Below are 18503 nucleotides of genomic sequence, written 5' to 3' on the forward strand. Positions count from 1 at the left end.
GTTGAAAGACCTAGATAGAGTAGATGTGGAGAGGATGTTTCCTAGGTGAGGGACTAGAGGGAACAGCCTCAGAATAGAGGGATGTCCATTTAGAATGATGAAGAGGAATTTCTTTAGCCAGAGAATGATGAATTTGTGGAATCATTGCCAGAGGTGGTTGTGCAGGCCAAGCCATTAAGTATATTTAAGGCAGAGGTTGATAGATTTGTGATAATTCATGTTATGAAGGGTTAAGATGAGAAGGCAGGAGATTGGAGTTGAGAGGGAAATGGATTAGCCATGATGAAATGGCAGAGCAGACTCAGTGGACCAAATAGCCTAGTTCTACTCTGTTATCTTATGGCCTTATGGAAAAGGAACCCTTAGGAGGCAGTGAGCATAACATGATAAAATTCTTGCTGCAGTTTGACAGGGAGAATATAAATTCAGATGTATCAGGAGAGGGATCTACAGAGGCACAAGAGCAGAGCTGGCCAAAATTGATTGGAAAGGGCCGTTAATACCAAAAGAAGGCAACTAAAGAGAGAAAAGATGAAATATGAAGCTCAGTGTTGAGAATCAAGAAATGGATGATACAGGCTTAAGTTAAGTGTGGAGAGATTTAATAGGAACTTGAGGGCAACTTTTTGTTTTACAAAGTGCGTGTAATTAACTTGCTGGACGTGGTTGAGGCAGGCACATTAACAACATTGGACAGATACATGGATTAGAAAGGTTTAGAAGGATATGGGCCAAATGTGGACAATTGGAACCAGCTTGGAGGGTACCCTGGATGGCATGGACCAGTTAGAGCAAATAACCTGTCTCTAAGAGCACTGATTGCAATTCACGAGGTTGGAAGAGATACAAGTGAATCTCTGCTTTACCTGGAAGGTATGTTTAGATGTTTGCGGCAGGCACATTAGCAACATTTAAAACCTTTCAATAGGAGAGGTGCAGAGGGCTGCAGGCAGCTCTCTGGCCATGGATGCGTTGGGCTGAAGCAGCCGTTTCCATGTGATTATGACTTTATGATTCTAGGTCCCTGCATGATAGTGAGGAAGGAACTGCTACACCTTCTGCAATTACAGAGGAAGGTGACAGGGATCAGGGAGGGGCGGTGGGAAGGATTGATTACACCTTGGAGTTAGAGAGAGAGCAAAAAGTGGTGATGGGATCATATTGTAGCTGTAGGAAACGGCAGAAGGTGATACGCTGGTTGTGGAAGCCGGTGAAGCAAAAGGTGAAGATTAGGGGAAATCCATGTACTTGTTCCTGTGTGGGGGGTGGTGAATGAAATGGAGAAGATGTGGGTGAGGCATTTGTCGACAACAGGAGAACAGAAGCCATGTCTTCTGAGGAAGGAGGACATCACAGAGGTCCTGGAGTAGAAGCACTCATCTTGACAGCAGATGAAGTGGAGATGGAGAAACTGAAAGGAATGACATCCTTACAAATTCCGTCTGTCTAGGTACCATATCCGATGCGGACTTTGGTGACCATGATCTTCCATATAGATCTATCCTTCGTTTTTTGGATGACTTCCATTTCCTCGATGTGTAGCCACCTGGCTAGGCTTTTGATGTACATAAGCCGAGGTCTTCCTCTAGGTTTACTCCCCTCGATCTTTCCAGAGAGTATGAGTTTTTCTAGTTCATCTTTCCGCATGATGTGTCCTAGGAATCTGAGTTGTCTTCCTCTCATTGTTGGTATGAGTGAGCGAACTGCTTGGGCTCTTCTGAGAACTTCTTCATTTGATGAGTGTGGTCCATGATATTTTTAACATTCTCCTGTAGAACCATAATTCAGCTGCTTCTGGTCTCTTTTCCATTGCTGGAGAAATGGTCCAGCATTCACTTCCATAAGTCAGGATAGAATAAATGTAGCACTGCAGTATTCTGTTTTTAGTGCACGTGCTCATCTTTCTGTCTGTTAATATGGTCTTCATTTCTTGGAAAGCTTCTTTCGCCATTGCTATTCCGTTTTTGATATCTGTGTCGACCTGCCATTACTTGATATTAGGCTGCCAAGATATTTGAATTTGTTGCCTTGTTTGATGTTTGTATTTCTGATCTTGATCACACATTCTGGGATGTTTGTCTTTCTGGAGATGGCCTTGCTTTCTGTCTTCTTGGTGTTGACTGAGAGGCCTCTGCGATTACTTTCTGCCACCACTATAGTGAGCAGTTCTTGAAGTTTTGTTTCTGAGTCAGCAATTAGTACGATGTCAACAGCACATCTGATGTTATTTATATTATGGCCTCCAATTGTGAATCCTTTGATGTCTTTGATACTTCTCAAGATATTTTCACTATACAGGTTGAATAAGTCTGGCGAAAAGACACAACCTTGCCTGACTCCTCTCATGATACTCACATACTCACTTACTTCTCCTTCTATTCTGATGGATGCTGTCAGGTCCCAGTATAAGTTTCTTAGGAAACGTATATCTTTCCCATCTATGTCAAGATCTTGAAGCACTTCCAGAAGATCTTGCTGTCTGACAGTGTCAAAAGCTTTTGTATAGTCAATGAAACATAGGTAGATGTCTTTTTGTACCTGGATGGCTCGTTCACAGATCATCTGTAGCATGAAAATTGCATTTCTGGTTCCAGTGTTGTTCTTTATTAATCTCTGGTTTTATACAGCGTCTTGCTCTCATTATAATTACTCTGAGAATAATTTTTGCCACATGGCTCATCAGATTTATTGTACGATGTAACTCACATTCTGTTGCTCCCTCTTTCTTTGGAAGTGTGATGAACACTGATTTACTTAAATCATCAGGTATCTCCCCATGATCATAGATTTCATTTGCTATTTCTGTTATTTTCTCTATTCCAAAATCTTCTAAGGCCAGTATCATTTCAACAGCGATGTTGCCTGGACCAGTTGCTCTGTTATGTTTTGTTTTATTTACGGCTGCTCGAATTTCTGAGTTTAGAATGCTGGGTCCTTCAAGATTCTTCTTTATGTTCAGTTTTTCTCCTCTTTGGTCTTCAAAAAGTTCTTTCATATATTCTGTCCATCTGTTTAGGATTTTCTCTTTGTTCATAATCTTTTGCCTTGATGCATCCACTTGCTGAGCAAGGTAATTTCCCCGTTAGTTCTTTAATCTTATTGTGCATCAACTTTGTTCCAGGGTTATGGGTTTGTAGCATTTCTATCTCTGAGCATTTCTCATTTAGCCATCTGTCTTTAGCTTCTCTGCATTTTCTTTTTATTGTCTTATCAAGTTGTTTGTATTCTTTGCTGTCTCTTAGTCAGATGGTTTGTTTTTGCTGCATCAATTGTATTATATCTTCATTTATCCATTTCTTCTTACTTTTCCATTCTTTTCGTGGGATGGTTTCTTTTGCAGCTACAACCATGGATTCCTTCAGTATGTCCCAGGAAGATTTGCCTCCTTCATCCTGCAGCAATTGAAAACGGTTTTTCACCCTGTTTTCAGATGAGGGCTGTTTTGTAATTGTTGATAATCCAGTGGTTCTGATCTTTTTGGTTTCTGTAATTTTCTCACCTTTATTTTCATTTTGCAAATGAATGGTATGTGGTCACTTCCACAGTCTGCTACAGGGTAGCTTTTAGATTGAGTTATGGAGTTTTTGAATCTGTTATTGATTGTTGTGTAGTCGATTTGATTTTTGTTGTTCCCATCTGGGCTTCTCCATGTCCATTTCCTTCTTGGATGTTGTTCAAACCAAGTGTTGGTGATTATCTGATTGTTTGTTTTACACCATGATATAGGCTTTTCTCCTCTTTCATTTCTTTCTCCCAATCCATGGTCTCCAACAATATGGTTTTCTCTTCCCTCACCAACTTTTGCACTGAAGTCGCCCATGACTATGATGGCTTCTTGTGATTTGCATTCTTCTAGTGCTTTGTCTAGGGAGTGGTAGAGGCATCAATTTCTTCCTCTGAGCTTGTCATTGTGGATGATAGAGATGTTGTTTTGTTGTCCTTTTAGTTTGATTAGCATCATTCTGTCTGAGATATGCCAGTATCCTAGCAGGCTCTTGGATGTTTCCTTGTCTGAGATGATTGCAACACCCTTTTCACGTTTATCTCCACCAGAGTATATCATCCTGTAGTCGTCTGATTGGGATACTCCAGTGCCTTTCCAGCTTATTTCACTTAGGCCTAGAATGCTGACTTCTAGCTTCTTCATCTCTAATTTTACGTTTTCTAGCTTACCAGCTTGGTGCAGGGTTCGAACATTCCAAGTGGCAACTTGCAGTCTCTTGTTCTTGCGGACAATAGTGGTACGACGATCCGGGCTCACCTGTCTGTTTACATCATATCCCGTACCGAGTGAGGTATCTGCACTATTTGGAAGTGGGCTGCCATTTACGCTGTTGTCTTTTACATTTGTGTATGTATTAACCATGGTTGTACTAGGGATAAAATACAAGAAGTAGCTTCCCCTTGCTTGCTTCTGATGCAGTGTCTTTACAAGACGGGTGACCCTGAACATTGACCTATTAAAAGGAACTACTGCTCAGCGTCTGAGAAGCAGGAACCATCGATTGTGTTACTCATAACTTTGCTTCTGCTTCATCCACCACCTGCATTCCATGGCTTCACTGTAACCGAAGTAGGGAGGCTAACAGGTGCTACACCTTGCCTAAGGGTGACCTGGAGGTAGCTGTGGTTAATGGTCACCTTATTACCCAAAGCAAATGGTCCACAGCCGGATGTAGTTTATCCTCATACCCAGGAGTTCCTTACAAATTACATGGTGAAAGAGGAGTGGTCCAGGTAGTTGAGGGAGACGGGGGGTGGGTTGGAGAAATTGTTGGTGGATAGCTTATCCTGAGATGTTGACAGAGGTCCAGAAAAGGGAGAAAAGTGTCAGAAATTCTTCAGACACATAAAGTGTAAAAGAGAGACGAGAGTGGATTTCGGACTGCCGGAAAATGATGCTGAGAGGTAGTAATGGGGGATATTGAAATGAAGGACGAACCGAATAAGTGTTTTGCATCAGTCTTCACTGGCAGAATGGTGGGAGTTCCAGGTGTCAAGGGTCATGAAGTGTGTAAACTAGAGAGAAAGTTCTTGGGGAAACTGAAAGGTCTTAAGGAGGATAAATCATTTGGGTCAGAAGTTGTACACCCCAGAGTTTCTTCTTTAATCTCAAAAAAGTTTAACCTTCTTAGTTTAATTTATCGAAATTATTTATTTAAACCTTAATTAAGTGATCCTACCTTTCTTCTTTGGGGGAATAAAGGAGTCTATTCCTTTATGGATCTGTTCCAAGAAAGCTGATTGATGTCTTTTGAGAAATTAGTAACTAAATACTCTCTCTCGTACTCACATTTCTTGCAATATCTTCAGGTCAGACATTTCTTACAAGAATATTTAAGTAATTTTCCATATGTACAGGATTCTGACCTGTTAGACATTATTTTAAAAATGAACCCTTTAGTGAAAGGTTTTACTGGGAAAATTTATAATTTACTGTTACAACAGTACAATTACCTTCACTTAAGATTAAGCAAGATTGGGAAAGAGAGCCTACCATGACCTTGATAACAGAGGATTGGTTGCGAATTTTGAAGCTGGTTAACTCTTCTTCGATCTGTGCCAGTCATTCTTTAATTCAATTTAAAATTGTACATCATTACTATTTGACAAAGGAGAAACTGTCTAAAATGTTTCCTAATGTTGATAGTCAGTGTGATAGATGTAAAACCGAGACAGCTATATTGACACAAATTTTTCGGTCGTGTTCTGTATTGAAACGCTTCTGGAAATCTATTTTCTCTACAATTTGTAAAGCTTTAAAAATTAATTCACAACCTAATAAATTGACAGTTTTGTTCGGTATAATCCCTCAATTTATTCACGGTATTTCTATATCAGACCAACATGTAATTGCATTTGTCACATTATTGGCCAGAAGGGCTATTTTATTGAAATGGAAAGATGCCTCTGCTCCCACTTTGATACAATGGTTCTCTCAGCTGATGCTACGTCTCAGTTTGGAGAAAATCAGAAGTCGAACTTCTGATCCTTGATTTGACTTTGAGAAAAGGTGGGGTTCATTCGCCCGCTACTATCATCTGATTTGAGTTAATTAAGATAGTTTCCTTCTGATTCTTGTTTAAATGGATTTGAGATGGCGGATTGATGATTTTCTTTTATGGAAGCTTATATGGCGTATAGCTTTGTGGTTGTGCTCCCAATGGGTTTTTTTTGTTAGTAGGGATTTTTTTGTTTTAGTTAGTCAGGGCTCTTTTTTTTCCTAAAAAAAATTCTTAACACTTTTTCTTTCTTATTATTATTGATATATTGTTTAGCTTTGTTAAACAGTTATTTGGTAATTTGATTCTTCATTGTATATATTAACATGTTGACTTGATTACCTTAATGTATTTTTTTTGTTGATCTTTAATATTAATAAAAATGAAAAATGAAAGGTCTTAAGGTAGATAAATCATCTGGATCAGAAGTTGTACACCCCAGAGTTCTGAAAGAGGTAGCTGAAGAGATTATGGATGCACTACTATTGATCTTTCAAGAATCACTAGATTCTGGAATGGGTCCGGAAGACTGGAAAATTGCAAATATGACTCCATTCTTCAAAAAGGGAGAGAGGCAGAAGAAAGGAAATTATAGGCAAGTTAGTCTGACCTCAATGATTGGGAAGATGTTGGAGTTGATTACAAGGATTAGGTCTCAGGTACTTGAAGGCATATGATAAAATAGGCCATAGTCAGCATGGTTTCCTCAAGGGAAAATCTTGCCTGACAAGACTATTGGCATTCTTTGAGGACTGTTATTTGTCAAGCAGGGTGCCGTGCACAATCCTGATTTGATGGGGACGGACATGAGAACACGGAGGAACATCTGGTGAAACTTCTGAAATGCCTGCTTCGCTGCTGCTGCTACTGTGTGGTCCAGAATCTCCGGAGGAGAAGGCCCCGAGTCCTCAGCTTTGCTTGTTGCTCAGCGGCCCGGGCAGGGTCGAAGCGCTCGGCAGAGGATGGTGCTCGGTGTTGGAGGGCTGGTCGGAGGCTCAAAGTTTTCGGACGGACTCAGAGTCCGCTGCGGTCGGGTGCTTCCGATGGTGCTGCATCGGCAAGTTTGCGGCGCTTGGAGGTTCATGGCCGGGAGAGCTTCTCCCTTCTACCGCCTGCATGAGATGATGAGTCTATCGGGACTTTGAGACTTTTTTTTACCATTCCCATGGTCTGCTCTTTATCAAATTACGGTATTGCTTTGCACTGTTGTAACTATATGTTATAATTATGTGGTTTTGTCAGTTTCAGTCTTGGTTTGTCCTGTGTTTCTTGTGATATCGTTCTGGAGGAACATTGTATCATTTTTCATGCATGCATTTCTAAATGATAATAAACGAGGACTGAGTGTCCTTATAATCTAAAAATAAATAAATAAATAACAAGACAAGGGAGAATCAGTTGATGTTGTGTACTTGGATTTTCAGAAGGCATTGTCGGGAAATGTATGGTCATGCACTTTGGTGGAAGAAATTAAAGGGTTGACTATTTTCTAAATGGAGAGAAAATACAAAAAAACGGGTGCAAAGGGACTTGGGAATCCTTGTACCAGATTACCTAAAGGTTAGTTTGCAAGTTGAATCTGTGGTGAAGAAGGCAAATGGGATGTTAGCATTCCTTTCCTGAGCACTAGAATATAAAAGCAAGGATGTAATGTTGAAACTTTATAAAGCACTGGTGATGCCTCACATGGATTACTGTGAGCAAGTCTGGGCCCCTTATCTTAGAAATGATGTGCTGAAACTGGGCAAGGTTCAAAGGAGAGTCACGAAACTGTTTCCAGGATTGAATGGCTTGTCATATGAAGAGCGTTTGATAGCTCTGGGCCTGTATTCACTGGATTTCAGAAGAATGAGGCCTTATCATTGAATGGTGAAAGGCATTGATAAGAGTGGATGTGGAGAGGATGTTTCCTATGGTCAGAGAGTCTAAGACCAGAGGACAAAGAGTAGAGGGGCATCCTTTTAGAATGGAAATGACGAGAAATTTCTTTAGCCAAAGAGTGCTGAATCTGTGGATTTCTTTGCCACAGGCAGCTGTGAAGGCCAAGTCTTTATATATTTAAAGGCAGAGGTTGATAGATTCTTGATTGCTCAGGGCATGAAGGGATATGGGAAGAAGGCAGGAGATCAGAGCTGAGAAGAAAATTGGATGAGCCATGATGAAATGGTTGAGCAGACTCGATGGGCCAAATGGCCTAATTCTGCTCCCATATCTTATGGTCTAAATAGTTCAAGTGAATTTGAGAGCATAGTGGTAGTGAAGGTGACAAAAACTAATGAAGCTCTGCAAATGTGTAAGATGCACCAGTGTAAGAGAAAGAGTTGAGGAGTGGTAGGAAAGAAGGACTAGAACAGGGAGTACTCCATGAAGCCAACAAAGAGCCAGGTCTTCATTGTCAATTTTTGCAACTTAATAATTAATTGCCTGTTTCTATTTGATATGACTAAATATGTACATGTAACTGTTCAGTGTGTCTCTAATGGTCACAGTATATATATATATGTGCAATTGTTCAATGTGTCCCCAAGTTCCTTTATACCATTCTGGAAGCTTCTCGGGTGAGAGAAGTGGGGGAGAGAGATGGGGAAGTGGGGAGGAGGGAGAGGGGGAGAGAGGGAGAGAAGAGGGGGCGAGAGAGCAGAGACGGGGGAGAGGAGGGAGAGGGGAGAGAGAGGGGGAGGTGGGGAAGTGGAGGGGAGAGAGAGGGGGAGGAGGGAGAGGGAGGGAGAGGTGGGAGAGAGAGAGGAGGCAAGAGAGAGGGTGCGACAGAGAGGGGGAGAAGAGGGAGAGGGGGGAGAAGAGGAGGGGAGAGAGAGGAGGCAAGGGGAGAAAGAGGCGAGAGAGGGGGCGAGAGGAGGGGGAGAAAGGAGGGGAGAGAGAGGAGGGGGGCGGAAGAGGGGGAGAGAGGGTGGAGAGAGAGGAGGGAGAAGAGTGGGAGAGAGGGGGGAGAGAGAGGAGGGAGAGAGGTGGAGAAAGAGGGTGGGGAAAGGGGCAGAGGTAGTGCGGGAGAGAGGGATAGAAGGTGAGAGAGGGTGGGCAGAGAGAGTGAGGGGGAAGAGAGAGTGGGGGAGACAGAGAGAGGGGAGAGGGAAGGGGGGATGGGGAGAGAGGGGGAGAGGGTAATGGCGAGGGGAGAGGAGGGGGAAAAGAGAAGAAAGAGAAGAGAGGGAAGAGAGAGAGAGAGAGAGAGAATGAGAGAATTCAATGATCATAGATGTCAGATGGTGCAGGATACACTAGACATGTTCTAGGCTATGGATGACATCTTCCAAGATTTAAGGGACTCATTAATCTCTAAGAATTGATGCAGAATCAGAGCCGTGGACTGAGCAGTGGCAGTATTCCAGGTCCTGTAGGACCTTGGAGCCGTGAACACCATGCAAAACTGTTCCCACCACGCAGATTAAGAGGGAGATCACTGTGCTAATGTAGAGCAGATAATTTTGTCTGCGACAGGAAAACCTCCTCGCAATGGCAGTGGAGCCTCTCCCATACCAACACAACGCTGGGCTATTTACTCACTGTCGGAGTCACAGGTGCAGTCAGGGAAGAAGGATGACTCTCTGCTGGGACAGGTCAGCTCTGCGTCCTCTTCACTGTCTCTGCAGAGGAAGGTGCAGAACATGAAAGTCACCACGTGTAGTTCACCTGATCCAAGGCAGTGGCTGCCTTGTACAAGACAAGAAATGTTGGAGCAATCCCGTAAACCAGGCAGCATCAGTGCAGGAGAATGGACAGTCAAAATTCCTGCTCAATACCTCTCACCTGAACTGACAGCAAAGAAGAGATAGATGTCATAAATTATTGAGAGGAAAGGGGTGGGTAAGAGCTGCCAGCTGATGGGTGGATCCAGGCGAGGGGAAGGGATAGGCGGAGGGCCGTGTGTGTGGGGGGGGGTGGGAGGTGAGAGTAGAAACAGTGATGGGACAGGGAGGTGGTGGACGGAGATGGCACAGGGCTGCAGGAAGTGGAATCTGAGTGGAGAGGAAGGTGGAGCATGGAACTAAGTGAAAGAGGTGGGAAGGGTAGAGGTGATGAAGTCAGCAAGGACTGTCATGGCTGTGTTGGCAAGAAAATGCAATGAAATGATTAAAAGGATGAGACATAGGGTCAGAAGATATTCAATCATTGTGGATAGAGCTAAGGAACGGCAAGGGTGAAAATATACTGACGGGAGTTTATATATAGACCCCCAAACAGTAGTAAAAATGTGGCCTATATATGACAAAGGGAGACAGAAAATGCATGTCAAGAGGGAAATGTTATGATTACATTTGGGGTTTACGAGATTTTTTCGTGCGGGGGGAGGTTGATGTTTTTTTTCTTTGAACAACTACCATGGTTTTCTTTGTCTTGTGGCTATCCAGAGAAGATGAACCTCAGAGTTGTATACTGCACACATACTTTGATAATAAATGAACCACTGAACTTTATTTTTTTGAACCTTTAGTCTTATGGGATTCGTTGGTTAGAGGAACAGAAAGAAAGATCTGAATAAGCGGTTTGTTGCCTCCTAGGCGCCAAGGTCAAGAACATCTCAGGTTGATGTTTTCCACAGCATTCTTATATGGGAGGGTGAGCAGCCAGTGGTCGTGGTCCACGTTGGTACCAGTGACATGGGTAGGATGGATGATGAGGTCTGCACTGTGAGTTCAAGGAGTTAGGTGCAAAATTAAGGGACAGGACTCCCAGTGTTGTGATCTCAAGATTGCTACCCATGCCACATGCTGGTGAGGCCAGAAATAGGAAAATCATACAGTTTAACACACAGCTAAGGAGTTGTTGCAGGAGGGAGGGCTTCAGATTTTTGGATCATTGGGCTCTCTTCCAGGGAAGGTGGGACCTTACAGAAAGGATACTTTGCACCTGAAATGCCTATGGGATGACTTCTTAGAGCAGTTTGTCATTGAACCAGTCATCCCCACTCCCCTGCCTTCTCCCCATACCCTTTGATGCCCTGACTAATCAAGAACCTATCTATCTCTGTCTTAAATGCACCCAGTGACTTGGCCTCCACAGCCGCTCGTGGCAACAAATTCCACAGATTTACCAGCATCAGACTAATTCGGAAGTAATTTCTCCACATCTCTGTTCTAAATGGATGGCCTTCAATCCTGAAGTCCTAGACTCCCCTACCATGGAAAATAACTTTGCTGTATCTAATCTGTTCAAGCCTTTTAACATTTGGAATGTTTCTATGAGATCCCCCCTCATTTTCCTGAACTCCAGGGAATACAGCCCAAGAGCTGCCAGATGTTCCTCATACGGTAACCCTTTCATTCCTGGAATCATTCTCGTGACTCTTCTCTGAACCCTCTCCAATGTCAGCAAATCCTTTCTAAAATAAGGAGCCCAAAACTGGACACAATACTCCAAATGTGGTCTCACGAGTGCCTTATACAGCCTCGACATCACATCCATATTCTTATATTCTATACCTTGAGAAATGAATGCCAATATTGCATCCACCTTCTTCACAACCGACTCAACCCGGAGGTTAACCTTTAGGGTATCCTGCACAAGGACTCCCAAGTCCCTTTGCATCTCTGCATTTTGAATTCTTTCCCCATCAAAATAACAGTCTGCCGGTTTATTTCCTCCACCAAAGACCATACACTTTCCAACATTGTATTTCGTTTGCCACTTCTTTGCCCATTCCCTAAACTATCTAAGTCTCTCTGCAGACTGTCTGCTTCCTCAACACTGCCCGCTCCTCCACCTATCTTTGTATCATTGGCAAATTTAGCCACAAACCCATTAATCCCATAGTCCAAATCACTGACATACATCATAAAAGGTAGTGGTCCCAACACCATCCTCTGTGGAACTCCACTGGTAACAGGCAGCCAACCAGAATAGGATCTCCCCCACCCCGTCCCACTTTCAAATCTCTCACTATCTCTTCTTTCAGTTAGTCCTGACGAAGGGTCTCGGCCCGAAACGTCGACTGTACCTCTTCCTATAGATGCTGCCTGGCCTGCTGTGTTCACCAGCAATGTTTATGTGTTGCTAGGATCCCTTTATTCCCACTCTCTGTTTTCTGCTGATCAGCCAATGCTCCACCTATGCCATAGCTTCCCTGTAATTCCATGGGCTCTTGCTAAGCAGCCTCATGTGTGGCACCTTGCCAAAGGCCTTCTGAAAATCCAAGTACAGCACATCTACTGCATCTCCTTTGTCTACCCTGCTTGTAATTTCCTCAGGCAGGCTTTACCTTTCAGGAAACCATGGCCTATCTTGACATGTGCCTCCAGGTACTCCGTAATCTCATTCCTAACAATCAATTCCAACAATTTCCCAGCCACTGATGTCAGGCTAACTGGTCTATAGTTTCCTTTCTGCTGCCTCCCACCCTACTTAAATAGCGGAGTAACATTTGCAATTTTCCAGTCATCCGGTACAATGGCAGAACCTATCAATTCTTGAAAGATCATTGTTAATGCCTCTGTCATCTCTCCAGCTACTTCCTTCAGAATCTGAGGGTGCATTCCATCGGGTCCAGGAGATCTATCCACCCTCAGACCATTAAGCTTCCTGAGCACCTTCTTAGTTGTAATTTTCACTGCACATACACTCCCTGATATTCTTGAATGTCTGGTATACCGCAGAGGTCTTCCACTGTGAAGACTGATGCAAACTACGCATTCAGTTCCTCTGCCATCTCTGCATCTCTCATTACAACATCTCCAGCGTAATTTTCTATTGGTCCTATATCTACCCTCAACTCTCTTTTACTCTTTATATACTTTAAAACGCCTTGGAATATCTTCTTTGATATTATTTGCCAGCTTCCTTTCATAATTCATCTTTTCCTTCCTAATGGCCTTCTTAGTTTCCTTCTGCAAGTTTTTCCAAAGCTTCCCAATCCTCTATCTTCCCACTAGCTTTGGCTTCCTTGTATGCCCTCTCTTTTGCTTTTACTTTGTCTCTGACTTCACCTGTCAGCCACAGTAGAGTCCTTCTTCCATTTGAAAATTTCTTCTTATTTGGAATATATCTGTCTTGCACTTCCCTCATATCTCTCTTATCACCTCCAGATCATTGCACAACACCCAGTCCAGGACAGCCAATCCTAGTGGGCTCAACAACAAGCTGTTCCAAAAAGCCATCCCTTAGATATTCTACAAATTCTCTCCCTTGAGGCCCAGTGCTGGCCTGGTTTCCCCAATCCTCTTTCATGTTAAAATCCCCAACGATTATCATGTCATTGCCCTTCTGTCACACCTTTTCTATCTCCTGCTGTAATTTGTAATCCACATCCCGGCTGCTGTTTGGAGGCCTGTATAGAACTGCCATTAGGGTCCTTTTACCCTTGTCATTTCTTAACAACCCATAGAGACTCTGCACTTTCCGATCCTATTTCATTCCTTTCTAATGATCTAATATTATTTCTTATACACAGGGCCATACCACCCCCTCGGCCGACTAACCTATCTTTCCGATACACCATATATCCTTGGACATTCAACTCCCAATGGCAGCCATCCTTTAGCCAAGTTTCAGAGATGGCCACAACGTCATACTTGCCAATCTGTAGCTGAATTTCAAGATCCTCCATTTCATTTCTTATGCTGCACACATTCAAATACAACACCTTCAGTCCAGCATTTGTTGCTTTCTGTTTTAACTGCACCATGCCTCTATTGCCCTGTAAGTCATCCCACTGGCTGCGATTATGCCTCATCTCCTGTCTGTTCTTTCTATCATCTCTGTGGCACGCTATCTTTGATTTATTTCTGTTTTCCTCTTCCTCAGCCCTATCACTCCTGATCCCATCCCCCTACCAAATTAGTTTAAACCCTCCCTAAAAGCTGTATTAAAACTGCCTGCTGAGATATTGGACCCCTTTGGGTTCAGCTGTAACCTGTCCTTTTTGGGGTCGTGCTTCACCAGAAGATGCCCCAATGATCCAGGAACTTGAAGCCCTTTATGAAAGGAGGAAGGCAGCAGAAAGAAATTATAGACCAGTTAGCCTGACCTCAGTGGTTGGGAAGATATTGGATTCAATTGTTAAGGATGTGGTTACGGAGTACTTAGTGATACAGGATGAGATAGGACAAAGTCAGCAAGGTTTCCTTCAGGACAAATAGTGCCTGAAAAACCCATAGGAATTCCTCAAGGAGATTACAAGTAGGATTGCACTCTCAGAAGGCCTTTGATAAGGTGACACACTGGAGGCTGGTTACCAAGTTAAGAGCCCATGGTAATGCAAGAAAGTTTCCGGCACGGTTAGAACATTGGCTGATTGGTAGGAGGCAGTCAGTGGGAATGAAAAGATCCTTTTCTGGCTAGGCGCCTGTGACTAGTGGTGTTCCACAGGGGTCAGTGTCAGGACTGCTTCTTTTTATGGTGTATATCAATGATTTCGATGATGGCTTTGTTGCTAAGTTTGCAGATGATATGAAGATTGGTGGAGGGACAGGTAGAGTTCAGGAAACAGGTAGGCTGCAGAAGCACAGACAAATTAGGAGAATGGGCATGAAAGTGACAAATGAAATACAATTTTGGAAAATGTCATGCACCTTAGTAGTAGAAATAAATGTACAGAATATTTTCTGAACGGGGAGAAAATCTAAATATCTGAGATGCAAAAGGGACTTGGGAGTCCTTGTGCAGAACACCCTAAAGGTTATCTTACAGGTTCAGTCGGTGGTGAGGAAGGCAAATGCAATGTTAGCACTCATTTCAAGAGGTCGAGAATATAAGAGGAGGGACGTGATGCTGAGGCTTTATGAGGCACTGGTGAGGCCTCACCTTGAGGATTGTGAACAGGTTTGGGTTCCTCATCTAAGAAAAGATGTGCTGGCATTGGAGAGGATTCAGAGGAGGTTCACAAGGATGATTCCAGAAATGAAAGGGTTATCATTTGAGGAACATTTGATAGCTCTAGGTCTGTACTCGCTGAAATTTAGAATGATGAGGGGGGATCTCATTGAAACCTTTTGAATGCTGAAAGGCCCAGACAGAGCAGAGGTGGAAAGAATGTTTCCCATGGTGGGAGAGTCTAGGACAAGAGAGCACAGCCTCAGGATAGAGGAGCGTCCATTTAAAAGAGAGATGTGGACAAAATTCTTCAGTTGGAGGGTGGTGAATTTGTGGAATTTGTTATCACAGGCAGCTGTGGAGGCCAGGTCATTGGGTGTATTTAAGGCAGAGCTTGACAGGTTCTTGATTGGACATGGCATCAAAGGTTATGGGGAGAAGGCCGGGGAGTGGGGCTGAGGAGCCATGATCGAATTTTGGAGCAGACTCAATGGGCCAAATGACCTAATTCTGCTCCTATGTCTTATGGTCTTATGAGGCTCCCATACTATAAAAGAGCAGGATGGGAAAGAATGTGTCAAATATGTTCAGGAAAGTTTCCTTAATTGGGACACAAAGGTCCCAATGAGTTAGAGTGTGATACCAGATCTCCTATTAGGGAATGAAACAGGACACCTTGGAACCAAAGAACATTGGATTGAGGCCATGGTTTAAAAAAAAGGTTCATAGCAAATACAGGCGAAGCAGGAGCGAATTAGGTAAATGGGGAGTATAAGAAATGCAAAAGAAAACTTAAGAATGAAATCAGGAGGGCTAAAAGGTTGCTCAGGCAGACAAGGTGAAGACGAATCCTCTGGTCTTCTACAGATACATTAAGGGCAAAAGGATAGCAAGGAGCAAAACTGGTCCTCTGGAAGATCAGAGATCCAGTATGGGAGGTTCGTCAAGAAGGTTCAGTCGCTTGGCATTTAAGATAAGCTAGTAAATCTATGCATAGAGTCAAAGGAGATGGGGGAGATCTTAAATGGATTCTTTGCTTCTGTATATACTCAGGAGACAGACACAGAGTCTATCTATGTGAATCAATGCAGCCAATGATGCCATGGACCCTAGACAGATTATAGAGGTTGTACCTGTTGTCTTGAGGCAAATTAGGGTGCATAAGTCCCCAGGGCCTGACAAGTTGTTCCATCAGACCCTGTGGGAGGCTAGTGCAGAAACTGCAGGGGCTCAAGCAAAGATATTTAAAACATCCTTCGCCACGGGTGAGGTGCCTGAGGATTGGAGGGGAGCTAGTGATGTTTCGCTTTTCAAAAAGGCTCTACAATAAGTCAGGAAATTATAGGCCAGAGAGCCTGACATCAATAGTGGGAAAGTCATTGCAAGTTATTCTAAGGGACCAGATATAGAAGTACTTGGATGAACAGGGACTAATTAGGGATAGTCAACATGGCTTTGTGCATGGGAAGTTGTGTGCAACACCTTGGGAAAGGTTTCACTGCTAACGTAATGGTCTTTTGGTGGAAGCAGTGTTTGGGTTATAGTTAGAGATTACAGGAGCTTTGGAATGTGAGCCATTCAATGAGAGGAGTCTGTTTTTGTGTTGTGTGCCTGACACCAGTGTGAGCTGGGTCTTTTTGTTTGGCGGGAGATGAAGAAAGAAGATGCTGTGGAGAACCAGTCATAGGATACAACCCAAACAACAGGAATTCTGCAGATGCTGGAAATTCAAGCAACACACATCAAAGTTGCTGGTGAACGCAGCAGGCCAGGCAGCATCTCTAGGAAGAGGTGCAGTCGACGTTTCAGGCCGAGATCTTTCGTCAGGACTAACTGAAGGAAGAGTGAGTAAGAGATTTGAAAGTTGGAGGGGGAGGGGGAGATCCAAAATAACAGGAGAAGACAGGAGTGGGAGGGATGGAGCCAAGAGCTGGACAGGTGATTGGCAAAAGGGATACGAGAGGATCATGGGACAGGAGGTCCGGGAAGAAAGACAAGGAGGTGGGGCGGGGGGGAACCCAGAGGATGGGTAAGGGGTATATTCAGAGGGACAGAGGGAGAAAAAGGAGAGTGAGAGAAAGAATGTGTGTATAAAAATAAGTAACAGATGGGGTACGTGTAAGGGGGAGGTGGGGCATTAGCGGAAGTTAGAGAAGCCGATGTTCATGCCATCAGGTTGGAGGCTACCCAGACGGAATATAAGGTGTTGATCCTCCAACCTGAGCGATACCCCATCTGTTACTTATTTTTATAACACTCAGGTTGGAGGAACAACACCTTATATTCCGTCTGGGTAGCCTCCAACCTGATGGCATGAACATCGACTTCTCTAACTTCCGCTAATGCCCCACCTCCCCCTCATACTCCATCTGTTACTTATTTTTATACACACATTCTTTCTCTCACTCTCCTTTTTCTCCCTCTGTCCCTCTAAATATACCCCTTGCCCATCCTCTGGGTCCCCCCCGTCTTTCTTCCCAGAACTCCTGTCCCATGATCCTCTCGTATCCCTTTTGCCAATCACCTGTCTAGCTCTTGGCTCCATCCCTCCCCCTCCTGTCTTCTCCTATCATTTTGGATCTCCCCCTCCCCCTCCAACTTTCAAATCTCTTACTAGCTCTTCCTTCAGTTAGTCCTGACGAAGGGTCTCGGCCTGAAACGTCGACTGCACCTCTTCCTAGAGATGCTGCCTGGCCTGCTGCGTTCACCAGCAACTTTGATGTGTGTTGATAGGATACAACCCAGTGGGGGACCTGTTTGTTCAATATGGATTGCGAGCAACGTTCACAAGGGGGCGCAGCGCGTAAGTGACTTTCAAGTTCAAGTTGAGCTCCAACTTGTGCACATTTGCTTGTTTAATTAAAATGGGCCCTTTTTGTTTTGTTTTCTTTCTTTTCTTATAATTCCTTTAATCGTATGCAGTGTACTGGCTGTTACTTCTTGGCACTGAGGTGTAACAAGGTAGCAAATTACACAGCATCCACACAAGCCATCTCAATCTCATGGGTTTGGTGGGACCAGAGTGTGTATTCCCTAGACTTGCGCAGCCAAGGAATCCACGTGATTTCAATGCGGGGGCTCATCCAGGATCGACGTCGTTGGATGCTGTGTGACTGCCCTGAGCATTGATCCAGTGGGTTGCATTGAAGACTGTGTTAAACTATTGTTGGGTAAAGTAATTAAGATACATGGTTATGGACGCTGCAGGGGTTGAGTGGTGGTATGAATCCACAGGGTTACCAGTAACGGATGAGTGCGGGAGACATTCATAGCCCCAATCAACTGTTAATTCAGACTTGAAGTACCGTTAAAGCATTAGGAACAGTTACAATCATGGAGTGGAGGTTTGACAAAATGGCGGGCAACGACTTGTTTTGGTTCAGACTAGCGCTGGCATAACGGCAGTGAGTCTGCCTGGTACTATTGCGACCCCGAGAGAGGAGGGGGGCCGTGGACTGTCCATACTTTCTGGGTGCTGAATCGGAAGCTGAGTTTCCTATAGCTGGTGGTGGAGACTTTAAAGACAAATTGCTCTCGTTTCTGTGGAGCAAAAGGAAGGAGTTGGCTGATGTGGAGGGTCTAATGAGCCCTCCAGCGAGGTGTAAGCATTCTGAGTTGGTATCAGCCCTTACCTCCCTGGCGAATCAATGGCAAAGTCCCAGTTGTCGTAGGCTCAGGATTTTTTCAGGAATGAGGCCCACCCCTAAAGGAGAAGAGGAGTATGAGCCTTGTGCAGAG

At 43.9% G+C, this 18503-nt stretch overlaps 1 protein-coding gene across 2 annotated transcripts in view; it reads right to left on the minus strand.

The window, feature by feature from the left end:
• Positions 1–18503, minus strand: part of LOC134336923 (SH2B adapter protein 2) — a 174866-nt gene that overhangs the window by 61385 nt on the left and 94978 nt on the right. For both annotated transcript variants that reach the window (XM_063031572.1, XM_063031571.1), the window contains one exon: positions 9525–9604. In XM_063031572.1, the coding sequence (XP_062887642.1) occupies positions 9525–9604 (80 nt within the window). The remainder of the gene's footprint in view (positions 1–9524; positions 9605–18503) is intronic.

The sequence above is a fragment of the Mobula hypostoma genome, chromosome 23 (assembly GCF_963921235.1).
Source record: "Mobula hypostoma chromosome 23, sMobHyp1.1, whole genome shotgun sequence".
NCBI lineage: Eukaryota > Metazoa > Chordata > Chondrichthyes > Myliobatiformes > Myliobatidae > Mobula > Mobula hypostoma.